Source organism: Podarcis filfolensis (assembly GCF_964270895.1).
Source record: "Podarcis filfolensis genome assembly, chromosome: 6".
NCBI classification, from domain to species: domain Eukaryota; kingdom Metazoa; phylum Chordata; class Lepidosauria; order Squamata; family Lacertidae; genus Podarcis; species Podarcis filfolensis.
In genome coordinates, this window is record NC_139609.1 from 2,057,572 (window position 1) to 2,078,607 (window position 21,036).

General features: G+C 43.5%; 1 protein-coding gene across 2 annotated transcripts in view; it reads right to left on the minus strand.

Moving 5' to 3' along the window:
* LAMC1 (laminin subunit gamma 1) overlaps positions 1 to 21,036 on the minus strand; it is a 120,429-nt gene that overhangs the window by 12,616 nt on the left and 86,777 nt on the right. For both annotated transcript variants that reach the window (XR_014549821.1, XM_083621359.1), the window contains exons 11-20: positions 19,699 to 19,811; positions 16,552 to 16,773; positions 15,521 to 15,709; positions 10,643 to 10,888; positions 10,063 to 10,216; positions 9,210 to 9,352; positions 6,923 to 7,101; positions 5,471 to 5,627; positions 1,773 to 1,978; positions 1,346 to 1,425 (exon numbers count right to left, since the gene is read on the minus strand). Coding sequence is in view for 1 of the 2 variants with exons in the window: in XM_083621359.1 (XP_083477485.1) it covers positions 1,346 to 1,425; positions 1,773 to 1,978; positions 5,471 to 5,627; positions 6,923 to 7,101; positions 9,210 to 9,352; positions 10,063 to 10,216; positions 10,643 to 10,888; positions 15,521 to 15,709; positions 16,552 to 16,773; positions 19,699 to 19,811 (1,689 nt within the window). In the remaining variant the exon portion in view is untranslated. The remainder of the gene's footprint in view (positions 1 to 1,345; positions 1,426 to 1,772; positions 1,979 to 5,470; positions 5,628 to 6,922; positions 7,102 to 9,209; positions 9,353 to 10,062; positions 10,217 to 10,642; positions 10,889 to 15,520; positions 15,710 to 16,551; positions 16,774 to 19,698; positions 19,812 to 21,036) is intronic.

The following is a 21,036-nucleotide window of genomic DNA, read 5'->3' on the forward strand; positions in this document are numbered from 1 at the left end:
CTTTATTCGTTCCGAAGGTCCCTTCTTAACCTGAAACTGTTCTTAACCTGAAGCACCACTTTAGCTAATGGGGCCTCCTGCTGCTGCCGCACCACCGGAGCGCGATTTCTGTTCTCACCCTGAAGCAAAGTTCTTAACCAGAGGTACTATTTCTGGGTTAGTGGAGTCTGTAACCTGAAGCATATGTAACCTGAGGCACCACTGTAATTGCCTGTTTCCCATTACTCAACAAGACTGTTCAAACAGGAAGTGACTAATATAAAAGTGGGAATGGGGTGGAGAGGGGAAGGAAAGAGACATACAACAGACTGAACTAGCAGATACTTGCCAGTGTTATCAGAACAGAAGGTGGGGGAAGAGGACAAACTGATGACATACTCGCTTTGAGCAGACAGGTAATATACTCGCTTATCTGGCTGAGACTGCACCCTTCAGGGCCAGTTCTTACAAAGTATTTTGAATTTACGTACAGATATACCTGAGCACAAAATATATATGTAACACATTAGTTATGCTTTCATGTATGCTTTTCGTAGGTTTTGCTTCTCCTTAAAAGAAGCACAATGAGAAACTGCACACCATGCATTTCAAAATTGGAATCTGCATGCAAACACCCCTTTGTAACCTAAACAGTGCTTAAGTATGCACTGTGCATTCAGTACTGTAGAAAAGATAAATATGCCTTGTTAAGATGCAATTAGAAGCAGCACCATTCAAGCAGTTTATGGCTATGCTGAGACTGCTCCATTATGGGCCTCCCTTGTTCTATTCGCCTTAGCGCAAAATGGAAAGCTAAGAACAAATGGGGGATAGAATGGGAGAAGGGAGGAAACAGTTCGCCCAAAGGAGAGAGGGGCTGGGCTGGTGGTTCAGTGCGAAGAACAGTAAAAGGGAGTGTGGAAGGTGTGATCTTAAGGTATGCTGCAAGAGGGAAAGATGAAAGTGACTTGAGGAGGGGCAGCCTTGTGTTTCTTGACAACGTGTTGCTATATTATTCATTACATTTATAAACCTGCCCTTTCCATGCTCAGAACAAATGGAGAAAACAAGGAAAACAGGCTAAAATGCAGCACCATCACAAAGCAGCTAATCCTTCAGGCCAAAAGTACAACCAGCAGCTGTCCTAAAAATTCTCCATTTCTACTCAAGCTCCTTCCTCAAATACCAGTGTAAGGATAGTAGTCTTCACTTGCTGGCAAAAATAAATCATAGAGTGGGACGAGTGAACCTCCATGAGGAGGCGGTTCCATCACGTGGGATCCTTCACGAAGGAAGCGCATGGTATTCACCAACACCAAGAGGGTTAAAAGTGCAGAAGGTATGCTAAAGATGCCATGGGCCTTACCGAGCAGCTAGCTGGCGGGCTTCTTCTGCCAGGCGAGTCATGTTGTTGGGGTCGCTGGTTGATTCTGGTGGAGTAATAGACTGGAGAAGAACCAAACAGACTTTTAAGGTCTTTTATATTTTTAAACAAATGAGCAGTAGCTACTTGCCTTCTCAGATTACGACTGGGTCTAATGTACGGACTGGAGCTAGACACTGTGAGAAATATGGGGCCCTTGCTGATACAGGCAAGTCTTGTGTGGTTCTCCCTCTTCCCCTGGTCTGTGTAGGTATGGAAATACGCAGTGAGGCCCAAGAAAACACTTATTCATGACTCAACATATAAGAGAAAGAGGAACTCTGCATAAGGTTGCCAATATCTCAAATATTCAAGGCACTCAAATTCAGTAATTTTAGCTCTTTCAAAAAGGAACACAAGAACCACTCACCACATTAGCAACTGCCACCTTTGCTCTCTGTAGCATATCTGAAGCTGTTTCAATCAGTTCCTGTGTGCTGTCCACCCGGGCCTGGGCCCGCTCAGCCAGATTCTCTGTCTCTTCCACTGTGTTCTGGATGTTCCTCAACCGACCAAGTTGGCCGGACAGAGTTCTGTTGATCTCCTGCAAGCGATCCATCAAGCCCTGGTCTACATCTGGAACAGACCAATTAACACGGACAGACTGAACTAATTGCACAAAAAGATGAGGCATGAACAAGAATAAGGCATTGTGCCCACATGCTTTTACTGATAATTGCTTTTACTAAAAAAAAAGGAAAAAAGTGTGAACAGGAATGTAAAGAAAGGTGGATGCAAAAACTCCCAAGACTTCAGCAGCATTTAGGCATTTCCCAAGAATATGGAAATGGTCAAACTGAAAGATTCCTGGGCAGAGGATTTTAGAGAGGAACTTCATGGAGGTGAACTTTAAAATCAATAAAAGGTGTTCTTAAGAGGGCAGCACTTCTCTATTAGGACCATACACAGCAAAAGCAGAGAGAGTCAACCAGAATTTCTTCAAGGACTTCTGGGTTAGCGCCATCGGCGAATGGTGGAGTTCCTCTGACCGGAGGAACTGGCTCCGTGGAAACTGGGTCTACCCGCCGCGGCGAAGGTGGGGACCCGCTAGAAATCCCAGGTGGAAGAAGCCTGGGAACGTGGGGTTCGGCAGAGCACCAGGAGCGCCTCCCCTACTCGCGGGGAACCCCATTTTGGGGCTCCGGAGCGAAGTAGGGTGAGCGGCGCGGTGCTGCGAACTGACTGCTATTTTCACGGAGGGAAGCCGCATTGCCATTGCCGGAGAGCGCTGACTTTTTCCTGTCGACAATTGGACTCTAAATAAGTACCCGTGAGTAGAAACGGAAAATTGGATCAAGAAATATCCTAATTTGGCATCGAAGAGGGAAGGTTCAAAACAGGAAGTCCGCCTTCCGCTTTTTGTAAATAGACTGAAGCAAAAACCTTGTAAGCTAATAGCCTGGAAAGTTGTTTTATAAAGGTCGAAATTTCCTTCATTTATAACCACTAAAACCCCCTTGGAAGCAGGAGAAAAGGGGGGGGGGGAATTTAACTGTTCAAGCCTGCAGGAGAGGGAGTAAAGGAAAATAAGTTTCCACCGTCTCAATCCTGGGAACGGGGTGTCAGAGGCAGAAATTATCGGAGACGTCCATTGACTGTGAATGGAACATTTTGACAGATAGCAAAAAAAAAGAGAGAAACAAATTGATTCCAATGTTGCCTTTTGCATTATAAAGAAACAAAATATTTGAAAATTGAAAGTAACTTTCTTTTGTTGGACATGCTTTAAAAAGATGGACACAAATAGAAATTGTATCCTCTAAAGGGAGCTTGTCAAATTGTTGCTGCAGTTTACTTGGGGACTTCACAGCTGCGAGATTAACATTGTGGGACCAGACTGTGACCTTGAATAAAAATGTGTTTGGAAGAAGTCCTGGTGCTAGCTTTTTGCAAGACAAGTGCTTTGTTGGAGCAGTTGCATGAGAAGGTGGATTTGATGAACGAGAAGTTGGATTTGATGACTGTTGTAATCAGTGAATGTGGACAAATAGGGAATACTGACATAGAAATCATACGGGGACCAATCCAGGAAACTGGTTCGACTGGGCAAATGCAAGGGCAGATAATAATGGAGGAAGTTACGGTGGTACCTCAAGCAATACAAATGGGAGAGACCCGAGGCCCTGCAGGAGCATAAGCCGCTGTTTTGGAAGAATTATCTTGGAATGGGCCAGAGGGAGTCTGAAGCTGAGGAGGCTCTTAACTTTGGAGAGATTTTGAAATATGCTGTTAAAGATCTTCTGGATTATATTGATGGCTGTGGGGAGTGGGACTGTGGGGAATGGGTTGGTCTGATGAGGGGAGATGGAGATAAGTATGGGCGGAAATCCCCCGGAGACCTACTCCTCAATGAGAAAGGAAAGAAACTAAAAAAGAGACCAACAAAAGACAAGGAAAAGTGTAAATATAAACAAGAAGAAGAAGATCTGCAGATGGGGCATGGAAGAGATTTAAGAGCCTCGGACATAAGACTACCAGGTTGATGGACTAGATGGAATGGATAGTAAGGACTGACATAACCTGAGACCAGGAAGAAGGGACGTTGGATGAAAATTGGAAGAGTCTATAAAGAAAAATTTTTATTTTGGGAATTAGTGTAAAATTAATGAATATTAGGGAGAATGTTGGAACGAAATTGTCTGGCTTTAGTAGAAATGATATAAGGAGTTATGTATAAATAAGCATTAAGTTTTTAAGTTTTAAGGTATTTTATGGTAAGATAAGGTTAAATAAAGTAAGGCAAATTGAATAACAGAATATGGTGAAAGATGGATAGGATGTATAGAGCTAATTAATTGGTCAGTGAAATAACTAAATAAGCTAGAATACAAAAAGTAAAAGCAAAAATGGAAAGGATTTGCTGAACCAATGACTGAATTAGAATACAAAAAAAGGGAGGTGTGAGGAAGTCAGGGAAATAGGCAAATGAAAGATAGGGTTTGGAATGACTGATTTGTTTTTAACTATTCTTATTTTTCTGTATTTTGTATCTTTTTGTCTCTTTTCTTTCTTTCTTTCTTTCTTTCTTTCTTTCTTTCTTTCTTTCTTTCTTTTTTACATTTTTGTATTTCCTCTGAAATTTTAATAAATATTATTTTATAAAAAAAAACAACAACCATAATTTCTTCAAGTTCTTCCTCTGAACTCATCTCTTCTCATGAAGCCCTTGGTTTTTCCTAGTCCCTGACTGACACAAAGTTTTAACTGTAGTTGCTTATATTCATCCCTTGTTATCCTTTCCTTTCTCCCTAGCTGTCTCTTTCACTATCAAAGTTCAGATTAAATACTCCTTTGGGCAGGGACAAAACACTTGCAGATAACAAATTATGACAGGAACCATGGTACAGCTTCTTTCTACTGCACATAGGGTGGGGTTAAAAAACCCTTAAAAAACCCACCAAGACCCCTGGAAACCCCTACTTTGAGTTACAAAATTCTTTCACAATTGCCTGTTGAACAAATTAAGCTGTTTTCTGATTTGGGAAATCCAGAAAAAGAACCTCTATACTTTGGATTAAACTTTTAGGAAAGAGACTTTTAAATTTGGTTTCCATTTATAATCACAAAAGAATGCACCACTGCTATCGCCACCAAACACTAAAACCTAACTACTTCAATGTTATTACTTTCAGAAGATCACATCTCTTCTGAAATATTTATTTATAATTTATTTGCAAGAGAATTTCTAGCCCACCTCATCATATGATCCCAGCGTGGCAAAATCACAGAACTAGAGAATTGCAGAGTTGGGAGGGACCGTGAAGGTCATCTAGTCCAGCCCCCTGCAATGCAGGAAACTATTGCCCAATGTGGGGCTCGAACCCATGAACCTGAGATTAACAGTCTCATGCTCTATCAGCTGAGCTATCCCAATGGAACATAATTTATAGAAGCAGAAACAAATGCAGCACATCTTTGGGGAACAGCTAGGGAGCGACAATCTCAGCTCCTCAGTTGCTGCAGTGACAGAATTACTAAACCCCCCACCCCAAATAAAAAAGCCTAATCAATAACATGTGACAAACCTGGGGAAATAAGGGTATTCAGAAAGAGATCTGTCCCACCCACCTTTGCTGTTTTGGGCATCCTGAAGCAAGTCCATGACATCTCGTTCAGCTTCTTTCAGCCTGTCTTCAAAAGCCTGATCAGTTATAGTTTCTTCACCTGTTCCTATGTTGGCTATAAGATTTTCAAGCTCCTGCAATCTCTCCCGCTGCTCTGCCACCTAAACAGAAATGACAGAAAGGAGGGATGAGGAAAGATGTTTCCACTTGCCAAGTGTTTGAGACTCCAGTAGGAATCACTCAGTCCTCATCTACAGATCTCTCTCTACAATTAAGTATAGGACTTCACATGGCGACAATCTCTCTGTGTTAGCACATGTTTCCAATTAAGCTGGAGAAGCCTAAGGTTGTCGTATTTGCCAGTTTTTAGTACTCATGCTTGTGTGGGAAATAATCTGCAAAGGTTTGACAGTGTTCCTAACATATTAAAGAACATATTAAAAGAACAAGCAGTTAAACTCAACTGGATGGATAACAATTTGGCAGACTTCTCCAAATGCCTGGGTGATATAACTGGTTTCTTCCAACAACTTCTGAAGCTGCATTGTAAACCAGGGAACACTTTGCAATAAAAGTTATGGGTCCACTGTGGACTTTTTTTGAGGAAGCGGGGTGGGGGGATTGTCACTGCCTTTTTAAGGGGAGAAAACCCCACCCCCTGCACAACGGTGTGATGCATTCGCCACACACTGGACCCAACTAGTCAATCCCCTCTGGCTAGGTCAAAGCAGTCAAGAAAGGCAAGGTTGAGAGGTCTGCACCACCCTCCAGCGCTATTTCTCCCCTTGCCTTGCAATTAGGGCTATTTGGAGAACTCGCTTTTTGAAAATTCTAACATAAATAGACCTTATCCACACATCCCAGACTATGTACAAATTGGTACATTATCATCCTCTGGCTCCTACACATTTGGAAGTGTGTATTTTAAGAGACTTTCAAACCCAACTCAATCCAGCTGACTTAACCATGGTTTGCTTTCTATCAACAAACCACTATGTGAAGCCGTGGCTTAAAACAATGGTTTGGCGTTACTTCCAAATCCAACAGCCCTTCTTAAGCATTGTTTGTTTAGCTACCCCAACCCACACGCTTGCCAAGACAGAGGCACAAGGCAAAGCAGCTGGAAAACAAACCAGGTTTGGAGAAGCAAGCCATGGCTTGTTTGCTCATCTGTGCAATGACTCCATGATGAGAAAAAAACATGGCTCAGCATAATGTACAAACGCAGCCAGTGCAGATCAACAGGCTGTAAATCTGGAGCCAGCCTTGAGAATGGGCTTTCCTCTCACTACCGTCCCCTCTCTGGAGCAATGTCCCCCTCTCCCTTCATTTCTCCAGGTTAATAAATTACATGACCACCCAAACAAAATATGATTAATACAACCAAAGGTCATTTACAACCATGATTTGCAAACCTAGCTGAACTGACAAAAACACACAGTTTTACAAGCCTGACCTTATCTTTCACCAATCTGTAGCATGCAGGGCATTCTTGACAGCCTGGCCAAGATCGATTGTAGAAATAGTTCTCTTCACACTGGTCACAGCGGTTCCCAACAAAACCTTCTTTGCACTCGCAGCGACCATCCTCTTTGCACTGAAGAGATCGAGAACCTTCAGGGTCACAATCACAAGCTGCAGAAAGACAAGATTTAAAAATAATTATGAGGAAGAGGGAAATGAGAAAAGGGGATTTGGATGAATATATTTCAGGACGTACTTAAACAGTTTGTTATGCCTTGAAGACCAACGAACATCTTTAAAGTGCCACAGGATTAACAAAACTAACATTTGTTGGTCTTTAAGGCATAAAGGAATCTTTGTTGTCTAGTGTGATGTGGAAACTGTACATTTATGACTACAGCTGACTGGATCTGTAAGTCGTATGCATATGAAAGTTTGCAATCACTTTCATGATAGCTCAGCTTGAGCAAGTTAAGACTCACTGAAGCCTAAGGGATCACTTGTGAGTAAATCTGCTAGTTTGCACCTTTTGTGAAAGACCCATCTAACCAATTATGGGTGTCCTTATTTTCAATGAATTATGTTGTATGGCATTGTGGCTATTCCTTCAAGTGTAAGCCCAACCTTCCAAGTCAACTTTGTCCTCGACACAAAGCAAAGAAAGCAACAAACTGTTTCTTTCAGCCTGCTTCTCATTATGTAGATGCCTCCAAGTCCGGTTTTCGTTGGGACTAAGAGAAACCCAGTGTGCGTGTCAGTACTCTATGATGATCCAAATAAGCACACACTTTCATCCCGCCTAAGGGCAAAAGTGGGCCAAAAGGTGGAGGTTTGAAAGGGGTGTCCACTCTGTGAAAATACCAGTGATGATGGGATTTGTCTGGTCTGCGAAGCAAAGACTTTTTGGAAAGGTATTGGGTGAATATGCCATGTCTGATGTGTCTTTTAATATCAAGATGCAAGTGTGCAAACTTACATATAAACTCTGCCCATGGACCTCAGTGAGCCTTACTTGCTCCATCTGGGCTGTGAGAGAGTATTTCTGGGTGATCTACAAACGTACATATTATACAACATACACCTGCAAGATGAAAATGGTAGGCAAAACCACATAATTTTGCATCTTTCAATGCACCTAGACATTGAGCTACTAGCAAAACTAAAACAGCTACTCATTTAGTAAGTATTACATTCTTACAAACATAGACTTACCACCTCATCTGCTGTTTGCAAGAACAAGACCCTATGAAGGAGCTTTGAGGTCTGCTTCTCATGTCACACCTTAATAATATGAAATCCATTCATGCAAGGCCACAACTATATGAAAAGCTTGGCATAAATTTTCTACTCTTGTAGATGTAGTCACACTTCAAATGACACTCGCCAGCACAGCTGTGCACATGTGCTAGGTAAAATGCTGGCTCCCCAGAAATCATGGCTTGCAAACCGAAATGAATGCTTCCTTGTCCTCCTTCCTTCCCTATTCTCCAACCTCTCCTTGCCAGGCGGAATCATGGCTTAGCCTTATATGCTCACCAGCACAAATACTGGGTCCCAAGCACTTTCCAAACAATGACTTTCATCTCTCAATCATATGTTTACTTACTCAACATAAAACTATGGATAATGCTGCAAAGGGAAGACAGCTCTGTGGAGGGAAGGTGAGAATACAGCAATATTCCTGAGGCCAGCTTCCAATCTGCAAGCCACGGTTTGCAGGGAACCACAGATGCATGTTCATTGGGGCACTGTATCAAACCAACACTTAGATTCACTTTACTCTTGAGATATTAGGGAACCCGAGATGGGAGGGTTTAGAGAAGTAGGAATGTATGTCCCAATCTGACACACTTTGCATGTTCTCAAGCCCAAGTTAGCAGCTAAAGGCCACATTCCAGAGTAGAGGCGTAGGAGTGTAACAGCCAGAAAACAGGTCACTTCTGGGACAAAACTCAGAGCAAGTGTTTATGACAACGAGCAGCAGATGGTCTACAAGTATATGCAATCATAATGCCCTAGAGGGAGAAAGCTAAGACTCACACAACTGCAAAAACATCCTCAATAGACTTGAAACTCACACAACATGCAGGAAGCAGACAGACAAAAGAAAAAAATGGGGAGGATGACGCAAAGAGCCTCTTGTGATGTCCAAGTCCATAAACACACGAATAGTGGTGAGCAATGAAACACATTTTCAACAGAGAAGAAAAAATGGTGATAAACAAATGTAAGAGAAAATGATGGGAAAGAAAAACCACGTTCCCTGCCCCCTTGCTTACGTTTGCAGCCTTCAGGACCAAATCCAAAATGGTTTGCCTCACATCTCTCGCAACGCTGCCCAGTAATGCCTGGCTGGCATTCACATTGCCCTGTCTGTATTTCACAGTGGCCATTAGTGGAACCCAATGGGTGGCAGTTACACCTACCAGAGGAGGAGGAGGAAGAGGAAGAAGAAAAAGAAGGACACATTTTTTAGCATTAAGGCACATAGTTAAAGCAGTAAGACTGCACATGACCATCATGTTTGATTTGGGTACAGTGCAATGCAAGTCACATTCGCCATGAGAGGTCTGAAATAATGCAGCATCAAAAAGTGCCAATATGAAATACAAGATAAAGTGCATTTGCCTGCTTTCCATAAAAATATAAGCCTTAAACACATCCAAAAAAACCTCACAAAGTGGAAGACTGCTAGCTCAATAAGGCAGCCTTCTAAATGCTAGTCTACTATTTGAGGAGCAACTTCTTCCCTCCTAAGAACTGGATTGAGATCCACCCCAGGGTCACAGAAACAGACCTACAATGTAGTTACTGTCACCTGCAATAGTAATTAGCAATGTCCCAAAATTTCAGCCGGTTATTATTATCAGCCTAGGAAAAAGCAAGGGAAGGGGGAAACTGGCCAAAGTGTAGCTATAGCTATTAAGGCAGTTTCTGAAGGAAGAGGGACTAAAAGGTTAAGTAATGTCTTCAAAGAAAAGGTGGGATTTTAAGTAGGTATATGAAGGGAGGGGTGCCACCATATTGATCTTCTGGGAAGGAGTTACAGGCACCATTTTTGTCACCACTGCTCTCCTAACCTTCCCCCAAGGAGTTCTTGTGACAAGTTGAGAGCAGTGGGACACAGCTCACCTCTCGCAGCCCCGTCTGCTCTGCAGGTTGTAGAAGCCGGGCTGACAAGAGCTGCAGTCCCTTTCTGTGACGTGCGGAAGGCACTCACACTGCCCCGTTACTTGATTGCAGTTGGTCTGTAAGTTCACCGTGCCGTAAGGATTACAGTTGCAAGCTGCAGGAGCAAAAGGGGACCCATCAACACGTATTTTCTAATAAGAAAGGGTTGGGAGAACAGCTGTGGACTAGTTGAAGTCGCAGGAAGCCCAAGGCACTTTGTGTTTTCAGTGCTTCTGTACCATGTTGGAAACAGAAGTCTCACCATCTCCCCTTAGTGGGATGTGTGAAGGGTGCACTCTCAATGGGGGAAAGTGCAAAAGTACAATTTTGTATTTCAGGTGTTTTATTATTCAAAATGTTGCAATACATAAATCCGGGGATGCCTCCCTGCAAAGGGCAAGCAACTATTCTTTACAAGTTCAAGATGAAAGATTATGTTCAGTTTCACCACAATGATTACAAGTGCCTAGGAGATGGGGAGTGTCTTGTGTTCTAACCTAGACCACTGGATTGTAACAAAGAACGTATTACAGACACATACCTTTGCACTTGTCCTCTGTACTCTGAGCCAAGGGATTCCCATAGAATCCATCTTTGCACCGGTCACAGTAGAAACCAGCCGTATTATAGATGCACTTCAGACATTCGCCTGTCACGCGGTTGCAATTCCCAACAGCATTGGGGTCAATGTTGTCACTGCACTGGCAGAGGCGGCAAAGCCTGGCGGGGCCATTCTCACCAAGAGGATCTCCAAAATAGCCATCATCGCACAATTCACACCGTTTGCCTACAAGGGCAAAGCACATTAGAAAGCAAAATGAATTTTCTTGGATGCTGTTCTTTTATAGCCTAAAAAATATCAGGATGAGTGAAACCAAACGTTTATAATTTCAGAACTCTAATCCACACCAACACCAACACGCAATTCAGTCAAGTAATGAAAATTGATCTTGCATTTATCATTTAATCCAGGCATGGCCAAACTTGGCCCTCCAGCTGTTTTGGGACTACAACTCCCATCATCCCTAGCTAACAGGACCAGTGGTAAGGGGGGATGGGAATTGTAGTCCCAAAACTGCTGGAGGGCCAAGTTTGGCCAGAAAACTCAGGTGATGAATACTAACAGAACTGTAGCCAAAATGGAGCCACTGAAGCAAGAGGGATGCTGGGAGAATCCCAAGATTTTAAGAAATGCATTTCCAAAAGAAAGTCTCCAGGGGTCAAACCACCTCCCAACAGTCCTATGAGATCTAAGCGTGTTCAGCAGCAACAGCATGCGAAGTGAGACATGGAAAGGAAAAACGGAAGAGTGTGAAATGCCGTGCTTGGACAGAATGCTTGGCTGGAATCTGGAACAGAAATACTTCCTTTAGGCCACACTGCAAAATTTTGTTGCTGGTCCCATTTGTTTATTATACCTGCATGTTGTTTTTTCCTCCAAAGAGCTCAGAGTAGTACTTTAGCCTCACAACAATGCTGGGAGAAAGTAAAGCACTGTGGATATGAAAATTTGTTCTTCCTGTCCAAATCCAACAATCAAACCATTGTGTCACACTGGAGTTATTCAACTGACATGATAAGCTGTAGTTCACTGGGATGGAAATGAGCCTGTGGTAGCCTTGGGTTCATGCTCCCCACTCTGGTGTAACCACAAGGTTTGAAGGCTTTCACTTCCATTTTTTATAAATCATAGCTTGCTTTGACATCTGATTATTATTATTTTATTTTTTTAAAAAACTTACTTTGTAAAAAAAAGCTAGTTGCAAACCATGGTTAAGAGCAGTGTTTTTTCCTAGAAAAAGAGGTGCAGGGACTCCCAAAAAGTTGTTGAGCTTTTTTGATGGACAGCTTCTCTGCCCAATTGTCCCACTGCTAGCATCACTGTGGCCGCATTACAACGCCGCTTCCGACACTCTGCCCCACAGCCATGAGGGGCACGCAGCCCAAAGCCTCTGACATGCAGCTCTGGGCAACGTGCTGCTAGACAGCTGCCAGTGCGCTACAATGAGGTGCCGCAATGCACCAAAGAGGTTGCGGAACTCAGTTTCGGTGACTTCCGGATGAAAAAAAGCCCTGGTTAAGACTGAACACAGTTTAGGGTTGAGTAGCAATTTTTATGGTTTGGTTGAATCTGGTTAACCAAAAATGGAAATGACAGCTTCCCTGTGGCTTCTTCACTAGTGCTGGGAAGCAAGTGAGAACTTGAGACTTGCACAGGCTCATTCCCATCTCAATAAACTATGCTTCCAAATTCAGCCACCAACTCTCTGAATAAAATACTACTATTAAATAGTACACTATTAAGGCAAGCCAACTTGTAAAGAACTGAAAACAGAGAAGGCATTGTTCCGAGATTTAAGCACAAGGTCCTTCTTGAAGGCTTATAAAAGAGTGAAGGTAATATGGGGAAGGAAGGAGGAATAAAAGAGGAAATCCAAAAGGGAAAGGAGAAAGAAAGGAATTTTTAGGGGAAATCCAATGTGTGCGTAAACGAAATGTAAGCTAAAAACATCTTTCTTGGTCATTTTCTTACAAAAGGAAAAAGCAACAGCAGACTGATGTCAAATAATGGTTGCAAATGGCACAAAGAAGATAGCTCTGTGGGCAGACTTAGATGCTTTTTGAAAATGGGAGGAAAATTAAGTTGAATAGACTATGGCTGGCAACAAATTCCAAAGTTAAGAGCTATAAAGGGGTTGGGCAAAATACAAGATGAGAAGGAAGAAATATGCCATCTTGACAAGGGGGAAGCCCTCCCCCATGACTTGAAAAATCAAGGAGTTAAAAGAAAGAAAGCAGAGTTGAAAAGTGAAGCAACATTTCCACAGTAAAAACCTTAAACTGAAAAGGAATTTGCTGAAACATGATGGAGAGCAAACAGGTATAATCAAATTTATAATCCATACAAAGACCAAAAGAGTGCAAAACAGGAAATGCTAAGGAGAAATAAACAGCCGAGCATTTGGGTAGAGGAGTGTCAGGATGATACTGGGACAGGTTCACTTTTAGTTTCATATTTGTATTATAGGGCACAATAGACTAGCAGTTTTATCATTGGCGTAACCAGGATTTTTGTTAAGGGGCAGAACCTCAGATTTGTATTAATTTAGGGGGGCAGCTGCCCCCCCCCGCTGCTCCTGGCTACACCCTTGAGTTTTATGTTCACATGTTTTAGTTCTTGTGTTGGCAGAAAATGTATTTCAGTTGGGAGAATCTTTAGAAAGGGACGGGAGACAGTTCTCTCTTCTCCTCTCCTCTCCTCTTGAGCACATTCAGACAGATGGCTTCTCACAACTGCCACAGACACCGTACAGAAAGCTATCGTTATTTTCATCTATCCATTAATTGATATAGTAGAACTAAAGATTAACGGGGGGAAACTTGAACTTCAAAGAAACAGGAGTCCAGGTGCATCATGGCTGTTAGGGCTGATAAGAAATACAAAGGAGCCGCCAGCACTAAGATGTAAAAAAATTTTTGTGTTGGCTTGCACAACTCTTACAAGCTCATTCATGGAATGCAGACAAGTTGCACAATTATTTGGGGGCTGCCTTCTCCTCAGATGAATCAGCCAATAGTTTTATCTGGGGGCCAATTCTAAACTGCCTTGCAATTCACTAGGGCAGGAAGGTTGGTGTGTGTGTGTGTGTGTGTGTGTGTGTGTGTGTGTGTGTGAAGTCTTCTACTTGCTGGGCGTGAAGTCTTCTACTTGCTGTAATGGTTGATGAGGCCAGTGACCAAATGGGACAGTTCCTCTTTTGTGTTTGTCTGTCCTCAGCTTTCCTGGATACCTATTATCCACAGTTCTTAAGCAAAGGTATCACCCTCAGATGGGCTGCAAAGTCCATTTTCCCAGTCAAACAATCCCCAAAGACACTGCACTTATATTGGCGACAGGGAAAGTAAACTCCACCCCCAATTCACTATTGTGCACTTCACCCTAAAACAAGCACCATGTGACATCAGCTTCTGTTTTAGAGGGAACTAAGAGAGGATTCAGGTAGGATACTAGCAACAGCTCTGCATTCAATAATCTGTACTGAGTGTGTAAGGGGTGCCTAGGCTTGGCCCTGGTAAAGAAGCTATGTTTATGCTGCTGACCCATATAATATTGCTTTCTCCACCTCCTTCTCTCTCCTTGTTCTCAGATCTGGCATAGAAATCTTCAATTTCCACATTGGTTGCATTCTATGGTTATCCACTATTACCCATGGAAGGGCATAAACAGTTCTGGCTACCCACCCACCCATAAAAGGAGGATCACTATAAATAAAGCTTGCAAAATCATGTGCTTGGAATGTTAAATGGAGGTGGAGAACCTCGGGGCCAAGGGCTTACTCAACTGGTCCTTGCAGCTCTCTCCAGGCCACACCTCTCACTAGCCCCGTTCCATGCCCTTCCTTGAGTGCTTTTGCCTGACTGGAATTTGCCCCATAACTGGCAGGATGCCTCTCTGCTTGCTTGGGCAGAGGATTAAAACCGCTGACTTTTTGAGTGGCTGGAATGTAGTCTATTGTAGATCTTAAGGAGTTCTTGGAGAACAGGCGAGGTCCCTACAGACTGGAAGCAGGAAAATATTGTCCCCATCTTCAAAAAGGGGGAAAGGGAAGACCCAAGTAACTACCAACCAGTGAGCTTGACGTCAATACCAGGGAATGTCCTAGAACAGATAATTCAACAGTTGGTCTGTGAGCATTTAGAAAAGGATGCTGTGATTGCGAAGACCCAGCATGGGTTTCTCAAAAGTAAGTCTTGCCAGACCAATCTGATATCTTTTTTTTATGGATCAGGGAAATGCTGTGGACATAGTGTATCTTGATATCTGTAATGCTTTTGACAAATTCCTCCATGATATTCTCTAGAGGAAGCTGATAAAATGTGGGTTGAATGAGTGAACTGTTGGGTGGATTTGTAGCTGGTTGACTGACCAAACCCAAAGAGTACTAATTCATGGTTTCTTGTCATCCTGGGAAAAAGTGAAAAGTGGGGTGCCCCAGGGTTCTGTCCTGGGTCCATTATTGTTTAACATCTTTATAAATGACTTGGATGAAGGAATTGAGGGGATGCTCATCAAATTTGCAGATGACATAAACTGGGCAGCTAATGTTGAAGAAGACAGAAACTGAATTCAAAATGACCTTAACAGATTGGAGAACAGGGCCCAAGCTAACAAAATAAATTTCACTTTTTTTTTTTTTTGCTGCTGCCTAAGTGCCAGACCATAACATAGTAGCTCATATCAACCAAAATGATTCAGTGTACACTTAGGTGCATTTTGAAGATTTATTATTTCCCCACCCCTGTATTAAAAAAGTAATAAAGTGTATGGAACATCATTCAAACATTTCCCCATCTTAAGAGACCTCTGGCAAGCAGCATGTGAATACACATAACTGAAGCTTCATGTATGGCAGCATACCTGTAGTGCCAGCTGGGCAACTGGTGCACACCACCTCCTTGGTTTTGGGCACTATGGCACAGCTTGATCCCCCTGGACACGGACACGGCTGGCAGTCGGAAGAGCTGCCTGTGGTTGCATCTCCATAATAGCCATCGCTGCACTTCTCACAGTGAGGACCTGCTGTGTTGTCCCTGCAGTCACAGGCTCCTGTTTTAGGTGGGAGAAAGAGGGCGGTTTATTCCCCAAGTCTATGCAGCCAGTTAATCTCTCCTGGCCCAGACTAATTTCTCAGCACATGGCCTTTTCCGGAAACATTATGTGCTTAAACTTTAGGGTGTGGACAAGGCACAGGGCTGGATTTATTTTTTCGCTTATGGCTTTGTCTTTCCATTGACCGCTTGCCATCCCAAGAACAGTATTACCAAAGGAGCGGGGGGGGGGGGGAGGGAGAGAGAACTGAAAAGTAAAACTAAATGAGGGAGACGGAATGTCCTCTGTGAACACTTTCAACTCTGGCTGCTTGGCTTAAATCTATGTAAAGTGCCACAGGCCTCAAATTAGAGACTGAGAAACAGATACAGGCACCTTGCCAGAAGAGGGAGCTACTGGCTTGTTCTTTGCTGTGATCAGGTACTACCAATGCACCTGGGAAAGCAGTTGTTGGGTGGCATGAATGTTCAAACTCATAAGAACGCAAGAGCCTGGCTGCTGGATCAGGCCAAAGGGGACCCATCTAGTCCAGCTTCCTGTTCTCCCAGTGGCCAACCAGAAGCTTGCGCAAACCCACAAACAGCTCCTGGGTCCCCATGTGCAATTCCTAGGAACCAACATTCCAGGCTGGTGGGCATCGCTCCCTCTTGTGGGAGAAACTGCCATAGGACAACTACATGCTGTGTGAAGAAGTACTTTTTTCAATCTCAGGTCAGCTGCCAATGCTATCAATTCAATGAGACTTCCTGGGATAGCATCATATTCTAGGTCTAATGGCAAAGCTCAAAAATAAAAAGTTAAAACCCCAACACCATCTGCATCTGAGCACTCTCTCTTACCCGATTCAGGGTTGCACGTTTCACTGTGCCCATTGCAGAAGCAAGGCACACACGGACTATAGGGCCCAAGATTGGGGGTCTCCCTCCTGTAGCCCTGGGCACATCGTTCACAGAACTGCCCCAGGTATCCTGTGGGACACGTACAGCTCTCCACCCAAGTTGCTGGTGTTCCAGACCCAGGCCGAGCGCTCACAATAGTGACATCATCCAAATATCCAGCACCTGGAAGAAAAGATGTGGTTCATACATGCAAATGTGATTATCATTAACTATTAGAAGTGTAGAAGCTTAGAACAGCTTTGGAAGCAAAGAACCTGAATCCTGTCAAAAAAAAACCACATGTTCAAGATTTCCAGCTGTGAGCCTCACAGATGTGACCCTGTAGGTGACCTTCTCCCTTAGGCCCTGGTCAGGACTCGTGTGGGATGAGAGTGAGGAGGGAAGGAGCCAACTTCCCCACCAGCAAATTCTGTGGCTACTTTCACCACATTTTTGACTCCTGTAGTCAATTCTTAATTCCTTGGCTGTTTTACAAACCTTCCTATGAGGGATTAGAAAGGACCGTAACCATTGGCAGCACTGTTGCACTAGGTGAACGTGTGGTTTAAATGTCAACAAAATTCCACGTGTTTCTGCTTAGAAGATAGCATATAAATAAATCAAATTATCAGGTTTTGGTTTAAAAAAAGCCTTTCTAATTCATCCATGTCAAATTATACATTTTGTGTACTGCAAGGCTGGTTCTAGACCAGGCATAGGCAAACTTGGCCCTCCAGATGATTGGGGACTACAACTTCCATCATCCCTGACCACTGATCCTGTTAGCTAGGGATGATGGGAGTTGTAGTCCCAAAACATCTAGAGAGCCGAGTTTGCCTATGCCTGTTCTAGACACATCAAAAAGGTGTTTCAGGAAAACACATTGTAAACTTTATTATGGGAAATCACGTTGGTGAAAGACAGGACACTACAGTGTCATCTGGTGTCACAGTGTTATAACAAAAATAAAACGCTTTTCCTTTACTAAAGTAGCCAAATCCCAAGATGAACTATAAACCTTATATTTTTTACTGATGCTGTGTGTGTGTGTGTGTGTGTGTGTGTATAACATTTTTTTAAAAAAAATCTGATTCTTAGAGTTCTTTGTGGGTGGAGTTTTAGCTCATTCTGGGAGAGTCTAAATGCCGAGCATATTTAAGGCCGGGAACTATTTTTCTCCCAGGTGAATCTGACTAGCAGCCATAAGAATGTGGCCTACACAGCATGATGATGATGATGATAACAATAACAACAACACAGCAACAACAACAACACAGCAACAACAACAACAACACCCCACCCATCTGGCTGGGTTTCCCCAGCCATTCTGGGCAGCCTACAACAAAGCTTTATTTACTTCAACCAGCTGAATTATATGTGTCTGCAGTGCACAGCCACTTGCACTCTGTTTGTGCCACTCAAATGCATTAGTTTGCATAGGCTCTTGACTGAGGAAAAGGTACTGGACTAGATCCCTCTTCAATACCATTCAGGCTCTGTGATACGAATTTGTCCCTGATACAGTCCACAAGGTTGGTAAATCTTATGAGCACAAGGGACCCATTATGTAATGTGCAGGAAAAGAACTTGTTTGCTACCAACTGCACCAGGGGCCAGGAACAAACATTCCATCCCACTTGCTCCTGCACTCCCTAGACCAGTTCTGCCTCCTATCCTGCATTGTGTGAATTATCATTTTGCATGAGATTTGAAGCAAAGGTCCCTCATATCTATGCTTCACAAATCTGCTCAAAACCATAGCTTTTATTCTCTAGTTCCTGATTTGCATGCAAGCACATGTAACATGAAACCACAGTTAATGCTGGCAAGTGGAACTGCTCCAGAGATGGCAGGAGGGAAGGTGCATCTTTGCGGCTGGCTCCTGATCTGCAAGTGCAGGTGCTCAGGGAAGCACCCTACATCTGCCCTGGGCCTCCATGTGATGCTGAGAGACCAAAGCGGGGAGATGTCTTTGCACAGCAGAGCTAACAGGCAAGCAGAGATGGCAACTTGCCAAAAAATCCTCCTTGTAAAAGCATGGGAGTGGGTAAAGAATGCAGCTTTCACTACCATAAAATGTATTTGCACACACCATTCCTTCGGCTTATATGGTCAGGAAAGAGCCCCCACAGCTACCGCCCCTTCGCAGATGGACTGGCTGATCTCTTGGCCCAGCCTAACTTTTTAATTCATCCTTTATAAACATTTGTTGTGAGAGCTCCCAGCAAAACTCTAGAGCTCCTCTAACTGGCTCGTTGCTGAAAGTCATGCCCTAGAAATCGCCCTTAGGAAGGGCTCTGCTTCATGTATAAAACAATTTTATGGGACTATATTTTGATGGAAGGATGTTTACATTTTGGGTAGCGAACTCTGACTTCAGCCACAGCCCTAGGTGTCCCTGCATGTTTGCAATGAAAGGAATGTTAATTACACCACAATTTTCCTGCATTTCTCCCTCCCCCCTTTCAGCAAAGCTATTCACCAAAGCATACGTAACTTACCAATGCTTCTGCAAATTCCATACATTTTAGACATATTTAACAGATGCTTTCTGCATTGTATCAGCGTAGCTTTACATTATGGGCAACTTCTGTCAGGTGGTTAATGAATACATAATTCAGAAAGTTCTGCAATTTACATGGGAAAGCAGGGAGGTATTGGCAAAATTAAGATGATCTGTTAAATTCTCAGGAAAATGTCATTTGCTGGTCAATGACAATTTGGACATTTATTATAAGTGCTCATTCAGTTCTGAGATTTACTGGGAAATGTTAAGAATTTTCCTCTGGCCCTCTTCTAAACTTAAACATTACTGGAACATATCCGCAATTTAGCAAATCTACAACATTTACCATCATCCAACAATAGCTGAATGATAATATTCCAGGGATGAGGAACGTGTGTCCCATCAGATGCAGTTGGACGCAAACTCCCGTCCGCCCCAGTCAGCCTGCCCAGTTCTCAGGGACGGTAGAAGCTGCAGTCCAACAAGATCTGGAAGGCTTGCAATTCCCAGTCTCTGGCCTATTTCCTCTCCTTCTTGATGCAAAGAGGCTAACGTGCTTGACACCCATGCAGCCTGATCATCCAACTACTGTGGCAACTTACTCCTCTCACTGTAGGTTCCACGGATCTTGATTGCTGTTAAGTTGTGCAGCAGCTTCTGGAACTCAAACGGGGTAAGAGAAGGTCTCCATGGATAATCTGCAGCTTCATGGAGTCTAACAGGGAAGCAACATGCATCACTTTTCAACCTCTAAGGCATTCACTTGTGAGATTAGTCATTCCCCTTCTACAGGACAACTCAAGAAACTGTGCAATGTTACTGTATTATTATTTGGGGGGGCGGGGGGCACTTGCCTCTACCCAGGGATTAGTGCAAAGGGTTAGGCACTTTTATTTGTTTCTTCCTTTCCATCCCACCAGGCTAAGAGCTTCTGGAGCAACTTCCCATTCTTTGCCCCCCACCTGGCAGTGGCATGCCAGCAGTGCTTGAAGGAGGTCACACTCACTCTAGCCTGCCCAGCCATCAGCTGGTTAGCCAAGTTTTCCAGAGCCACTAACACCCAAAACTCCCACACAGCAGCTGCCATGCAGCCCACTATCCCTCCATCACCCCATTCAAATAGGCACCACTGTCAAGTTGTAACAGCTATGTTTAAAAAGATATTAGAGTGTGTAAAGGTAAAGGGTAAAGGGACACCTGACCATTAGGTCCAGTTGCGGACGACTCTGGGGTTGCAGCACTCATCTTGCTTTATTGGCCGAGGGAGCTGGCGTACAGCTTCCGGCTCATGTGGCCAGCATGACTAAGCCACTTCTGGCAAACCAGAGCAGTGCACGGAAACGCCGTTCACCTTCGCGCCGGAGTGAGACCTATTTATCTACTTGCACTTTGTGCTTTCGAACTGCTAGGTGGGCAGGAGCTGGGACTGAGCAATGGGAGCTCAACCCGTTGCGGGGATTCGAACCACCAACTTTCTGATCGGCAAGCCCTAGCACAGCAAATGGTTCAACCTGAGGGGGAACGATGCACACAAGACAGGTCTATTTTGCATGCTTTGTTCCAGTTGCATTTTTTACATTGGCAGTGAAGAGAAAGAAAGGTGGCAGCCCTGAAGAGCTGGGAACAAAATGCATCCATAAATAGGACAAGAAACTATCCACATTGAGATAGTCAGAGAAGGTGGTTAGAAGACACAGGGAGCTGGTTCTGTTGAATCAAAGCTGGGTCTAAAACATATCCATAAGCTGCCCTGAGCTATTCAGAGGAAGGACAGGAAAAACAACAAATCAATACAGGATGGAGCTATAATGTTTTTAAGAATGTTACAGTCTGAATTAGCCTTTTATTAATAACCATGTGGGATAAAACACTCAGTCCATTTTAAGCTTAAAATATGAATGTGTGTCCTCAAACAAAATTTAGACATGATCCCACAAAAA